Source organism: Arachis hypogaea, chromosome 2 (assembly GCF_003086295.3).
Source record: "Arachis hypogaea cultivar Tifrunner chromosome 2, arahy.Tifrunner.gnm2.J5K5, whole genome shotgun sequence".
Classification (NCBI taxonomy): domain Eukaryota; kingdom Viridiplantae; phylum Streptophyta; class Magnoliopsida; order Fabales; family Fabaceae; genus Arachis; species Arachis hypogaea.
Genome location: NC_092037.1, coordinates 18,061,780 through 18,068,241, shown reverse-complemented (window position 1 = coordinate 18,068,241; position 6,462 = coordinate 18,061,780). Strand labels below are relative to the sequence as shown.

At 38.8% G+C, this 6,462-nt stretch overlaps 1 protein-coding gene and 1 long non-coding RNA gene across 3 annotated transcripts; both read left to right on the top strand.

The window, feature by feature from the left end:
* Positions 1-521: 521 nt before the first annotated feature.
* LOC112722685 (uncharacterized) lies at positions 522-3,088 on the top strand. Of its 2 annotated transcripts, XR_011869330.1 has the most exons (5): positions 597-998; positions 1,115-1,178; positions 1,434-1,534; positions 1,806-2,247; positions 2,362-3,088. It is a non-coding gene; the product is annotated as an uncharacterized lncRNA (long non-coding RNA). The 2 variants fall into 2 exon arrangements; XR_011869331.1 differs by lacking the exon at positions 1,806-2,247 and having other exon boundaries at positions 522-998.
* Positions 3,089-3,620: 532 nt separating this feature from the next.
* Positions 3,621-6,207, top strand: LOC140176686 (uncharacterized). Its single transcript, XM_072208231.1, has 5 exons — positions 3,621-3,873; positions 3,987-4,133; positions 4,374-4,613; positions 4,781-5,248; positions 5,291-6,207. Exons 1-5 carry the CDS (start codon positions 3,621-3,623, stop codon positions 6,205-6,207), a joined length of 2,025 nt encoding a protein of 674 aa, XP_072064332.1.
* Positions 6,208-6,462: the final 255 nt, after the last annotated feature.

Here is a 6,462-nt window from a genome sequence, read left to right as displayed (position 1 = left end):
GTCTATTTTGTCGCTATAGCATCCCAAATCTGCTTTGTCATTGCCCTTTGCTGTATAACATTTTATCTTGGCCATCCGCAAAAAACAGAAAATAACCCGGTTGCTCTTTATTCGCTAAGACAAGATAATTCCTCCTTAGTCATGGATATTTTTATTCTGATCCCGCTGTAGCCCACAAACTTGCCCGTCAAACACTCCAATTCAACCCAAATCAGTTTGTATCGCCCAAGAGTACAAGTTTTATATTGGGCCTCCAATCATGATGTCACTCCACCAGGAATTCAGGTCCCTTTACCCCGACAGTAAACAAAAAAAAGGCCCATTGAATAAGTCATGCACAACGACCAGCGCTAACCATCCTTACGTTTGTTTTGACTAAACTTGACCGTTACTGTAAACCAGCTCTAACATTTGCTCTCACTCCCTTGCTGCCTTTGCTGACTTTGTCCTCGGTGTGTAGTCGTCGCTTAGTGGCCACACATAATTGATTGCCCCCAACCCCTGACCTGATGGGCCTGTTTGTCTCCAAACTTTTTTACCCTGCTTCGTGCTGTTGGTCACCTTTTTTTTGCTCGTTTCCATTGGCTTGTGCAGATGGAGGACCATGCTAAGCTCGCGAGGCAGCACCGCAAGGCTTTTCTTAGCAAGCAAAGGGGCCAAGTTCAACCTTATATCTGTTCAGACTATTCGGAAAATGATTCATTCGCAACTTCTCCTTCTCAAGTGATATCGATTTTTTCCTTACCACATAATGCGCCGCTCTATTTTTGCATATAAACTATCGTGTTTTAATGGCCTAGCAGATACTGCTTATTTTGGTGTCATCTATCTGAAAGTATCTGACGTTGACTTTGTGCAGAATCGTTTATATTTCCTTGCTTGGTTTAATTTTTTTAAATGTTTCTTCACAAATAATCTGAATATTCAGACTCATGTCCCGTCCCGTACCACACTGCGGCTAGTGAACGTATTGCCAGCAGCGGCTGTTTCCCTTGCAGGTGATGTCACCTTGGTTATTTACCTACTGCTCTATCTGTTAATGGCCACTAAGAGTATCGCTATCGGTCCTATGTTGGCATCGTTGATCGCATTTAACAATGTCATTGCATGACAGGCTCATCTTCATGCAAGATTTCTCACACGAGGGGTAATCCGAAGCATGCCAAAACACATTAGATGTAAGCTACGTTCTGCAGCTTTACTTTGTTCCATTTCATAGGTGGGATTACTTAGTTCAAATCCCTCGAAACCCCCTCATCAGTCGGTTCGTTTTTAGTGTAGATGTACATCCAACTTGTTTCGTATGTTTGTATCCGTACACGTGGTTGTTGCCTGCTTTTCGGCCTGGGTTGTTTCACATGGATATTGGACTTATTTAATTTGGCTCTAATGTCTATCAATTCCTGCTTACTCATTGGCATGAAAACTCACAGGTATGGCTCCCACTCATCTTTATCTCAGCTAAGTCATCCTCATTTTTCCCACGCCACCGCTTCGGGAGTACATGTATCTGTTGTGTCCGCTACTGAACAAGGTCTGTACTTTTTACCATATTATGTCTGAGTGGATGCTATGGTTACTTTTATTATGTTGGCTCAATTACACAAGTCATGTTCATCCCTCAAAATAGTAATATATTAAGCAAAAGTAAAAAAAAAATTCAATTTAAACTGCTTTCTTTTCTTACCTTTTTTAGTGAATTATGCATGGATCCTTACACATTATTGCACTCCTCTTATTTTTTTCCCGTCTTGTGTCATGCATGCATAACTTGATCATTTGATATCTCCTCAATAATTTGATAGGGTAGATGTTTGGTCAATTGGGCTTCCTGGACAAAAATGTTTTTTCTGTGGGGCCAATATGCGAAGTGAGGAGCGCCTTTCGAAAACTGGTCCGAATAACACTATGATGTTTGGTCTTTGTTGCATGAGTGGCAAAGTTACTTTGCCTTTGTTGCCAGTACCACCTCCACTGTTGATGTTGCTGTTGGATGTTTGTGATGAAGTATCTATGCACTATTAGAAACATATTAGGTCTTTCAATGGTATGTTTTCATTCACATCCATGGCGAAAGATACAGTACACAATTAACAAGGGGAACGCCCCTCCCATGTTTGTTGTTAGTGGCTAGAATTATCATTCCATAAGGAGTTTGATGCCACACCAATCTTGCAAGCCAAAGTTTGCACAACTATATTTTTATGATACTAAGAATGAGGTTCAAAACCGAATTGATGCAATTGGGTGAGTTGTTTTTTTTCCCTTTGTAACGTTTTGCTCAAATGTTAGTGTGTTTGCTGTGTATGACATGCTCACATGGATTGTTATGTTTGTTGTGATATTTTTCCTTTTTTGTAGGCACGCTAATCAACAAAGTTTGATTGATAAAAAAATTGTTACTGACCTCAGAGACATGCTTGATTCCCATAATTCCCTTGCTAAGATGTTTCGGTATGCTGCAAAAAGATTTGCTCAAGATTCAACGACTCCACTTCGGCTTCGTCTTATTAAGAAAAGGGATACCGATGGCAGAAGATACAATCTACCATCGACATCTGAAGTTGCATCCCTTATTATAGGTGATTTCGATGAAGAAAACCTTGCAAGAGATGTTATAATTGAAACACATTCAAACCTGTTGAAATGAATTGATGTTAATCACCCTCAGGATCTAGCTCTTAAATACCCCTTGCTATTTCCATGCGGAGAAGATGGTTTTAGGAACGACATTTTAATTTCTGAAGAAATATCTAATCAAAATATATATAAAAGAAAAAGCATTAGCATGAGGGAATTTTTTCTTATCGCCTTCAGATGAGATCTCATGAGTCACAAGTTCTTCTAAAATCAAGACATTTGTTCCATTAGTTTTTAGTTGATAGTTACACCATGGTAGAGGCTGAAAGATTGCAGTATCATAGGCACCACCATAACAAGTTTCGCTCCCATCAATTTGCAAGGGCTTCATGAGTGTCTTATTCAGGGTGAAACTCAAGTTGCCAAAACTGGCAAACGAGTTATCTTGCCATCTTCATTTGTTGGTGGTCCTCGATACATGTATAACAATTGCAAAGATGCTTTTGCCATATGCAAGTACGCCAGCTATCCGAGCTATTTCATTACAATCACATGTAATCTAGAGTGGAATGATGTTAAAGATTGTGTTGCCAATTACTCTATAAAGCCAAGTGACAGGCCAGACTTCATATGTACGGTCTTTAAGATCAAGCTAGATGAATTACTGAAAGACTTAAAAAATCGATCCATATTTAGAAAGCCAAAAGCAAGTAAGCATTATTTATTCTATTTTTTCCAAATTGATACTAATCGGTTGGTTTATTTTTTCCTTTTGTTGTTTGTGCCCTAACTTAGTGTGCTTTTGTTTTATTTGCTGCATTTTAGTTGTCTATACAGTTGAATTTCAAAAGCGTGGCCTTCCCCACTGTCACATTTTGTTGTTCATTCAACCAAACCAAAAGCCACAATCCTCCAATGATATTGAGCAACATATCTCAGCTGAGATACCTGACGAACACGTGCAACCTAAGCTCCACAAATTAGTTCAAAAGTTTATGGTTCATAGACCATGTGGGGTGTTGAATACCAGCAACCCATGCATGGTGAACGGAAAGTGTTCCAAATTTTATCCAATAGCCTTCCGTGAGAAAACATTTATAGACAGTGCAGGCTTCCCTAAGTATAAACGCCCGGATAACGGCTGTTTCATCCGTAAGAAAAATGTTGACCTTGACAATCGATTCATTGTTCCATACAATGCAACGTTGCTTCTCAAGTATGGTTGTCACATAAATGTTGAGTACACTTGCCAAACATCTGCTATAAAGTATTTGTTTAAGTATGTTCACAAAGGTAACAACCGTGTAACCACTTCATTTTTTTGATCCCATGATGCAGATGATTTAGCTTTTTCTGTGGATGAAATCCAAAATTACTATGATCGTCATTATATCTCCGCGTGTGAGGCTTCTTGGAGGCTGTTGGTTTTGAGATTCAATTCAAAGAGCCTAGCATCATTCGCCTTCCATTCCATTTGCCAAATGAACAGCATGTTCTATACCAAGATCATCAGCTTATTGAAAATGTTATAGACAGTGCCGCTTCAAAAGATAGTATGTTTATTGGATGGATGAGGACTAACAAGGAATTTGATACTGCCTGGAACCTCACTTTCGCGGAGATGCCAACATATTTTGTTTGGGATAAGCAGGGACATATATGAAAGCTTCGGAAGCAAGATCATGTCATCGATCGTCTTACCCATATTCCTCAGTCACATGGAGAGGCGTATTATCTTCGTCTGTTGTTGAATTATCAAAAAGGGTGCCAATCTTTTGCATATATTCAATCAGTCAAAGGTGTTGTATACGACACATACAAAGAAGCCTGTTATGCTCTCGGGTTATTGCAAGATGACAAGGAATTTATTGATGCTATTAACGAAGCTAGCTCTTGGGTGTCACCTTCTTATATAAGGAGATTGTTTGCAATGCTTTTAATGTTGAATAATATTGCTCGCCCCCAAGTTGTTTGGGAGCATTGTTGGCAACATTGTGCAAAAAACGTGATTTCTGACTACAGGCAAATTCTAGGTTCTTTTTGAATTTCTTTTTACATTTGTCTTTAAGTTATGATAAATAAACACTTTATCATTATATATCATCTTTGCTTTAACCAAATTTAGTTATATTTCTTAAGAATTAACTTTTATCACAATAAAAAAATTTTGTCGCGCTAACTTTTTGATATGTGGCTTTAGGTCTCGATATCTCTGTTCACGAGCTGAAATCCCCCACGCTCGCCAAAGTTGAACAGTTGTTGCAAACAAATGGTAGGACCTTAAAAGAATTTGTTGACATGCCGTTTTCGGATTCATTGGATTCTATTGAACCTTATGACACAGTCTTCTTTGATGAGCTCAATTTCAATAAAATTAAATTGGCAACCATTTCAGCCGATCTGGTTTCCTGCTTGAATTGTCAACAGCGTGTTGCATACGACACAGTATCCAGCGCAGTTAGTGGTACCATGGGTGGATTTTTTTGTTTATGGATAGGTAGAACTCGGAAGACTTTTCTATGGAATGCGCTTTCTACTTCCATAAGGTCGAAAGGTCAAATTGTACTCAACGTTGCATCCAACAGCATTGCATCGTTATTGTTACCAAATGGCAGAACTGCTCATTCACGGTTTAAGGTTCCGCTTAATGTAAACCAAGATTCCATCTGTAATATAAAATAAGACACATCGTTGGCATGTCTTATTTCAGCTGCAAAATTAATTATATGGGACGAAGCACCTATGCTAAACAAATATTGCTACGAAGCACTCGACAAGTGCCTCAAGGATATTCTTCATTTTAGCAATGGGTTTAAACCTGATGCTCCATTTGGTGGAAAAGTTGTAGTTCTTGGAGGTGATTTCCGTCAGATATTGCCTATGATTCCTCGTGGTTCTCATGAGGATATTGTTCACGCGTGTATTAATTCATCGTATTTGTGGCACTCTTGCCAGGTGTTGAGATTGACCAAAAACATGAAGTTGCATGACTGCTCACAGGATATGCGCGATGTTGAGTTAAAGAAATTTGCTTACTGGATCCTTAATTTAGGTGACGGGTTATTTGGAGACAGCTCCGATGGTGAGTCGGTGATTAGGATACCAGAGAAGTTGTTATTTAATTTTGAGTCCACATCTCTTCACGATTTGGTGTTGTTCATTTATCCAGATATCTTACTTCATATTTCCAGCGTCGACTACTTTAAGGACAAGAGTATATTGGCACCAACACTTGATGTGGTGACCGAAGTTAACAATCATGTTATGTCTTTGCTTCCTGGCAACGAAAAGGTTTATTTGAGTTCTGATACACTGCTAAATCAAGACGATCACTTTGAATATGAATTGTACACAATGAGCACAGAGTATTTGAATGCATTGAATTATTCTGGTATTCCACAACACAAGTTAGACCTTAAGATTGGTGTGCATTTCATGCTTCTTCGCAATATTGACCAATCTAATGGATTGTGCAACGACACACAAATGCAAGTTAGGCGACTTGGTGATCATGTTATTGAGTACGTCATCTTAGCAGGACGAAACATTGGTCAGGTTGTTTTAATTCCAAGGATGAGCATGATCTCCAACAATGAAACCTTACCTATCAGGTTTAGCCGAAGGTAGTTTCCAATTATGCTTTGCTTTGCAATGACAATAAACAAGTCCCAAGGACAAACACTCCCAAAGCCAGTTTTCACACATGGTCAGCTTTATGTTGCACTTTCTCGAGTCAATAGTATATCTGGTCTCAAAATCTTGATTATTGATTCCAACGGAACCACATCAATCCATACTCTTAATGTTGTGTACAGAGAAGTTTGTGTCAACTTATTTTCTATCATTCAGCTATTATTGTAATATTCAAGGTGGCTGATGCAA

Coding starts and splice junctions, on each gene's coding strand:
- LOC140176686 (XM_072208231.1), top strand. CDS start 3,621: ATGGTGAACGGAAAGTGTTCCAAATTTTATCCAATAGCCTTCCGTGAG. Junction 4,614..4,780: donor TGACTACAGGCAAATTCTAG/GTTCTTTTTGAA, acceptor ATGTGGCTTTAG/GTCTCGATATCTCTGTTCAC. Junction 5,249..5,290: donor TGTAAACCAAGATTCCATCT/GTAATATAAAAT, acceptor GTCTTATTTCAG/CTGCAAAATTAATTATATGG.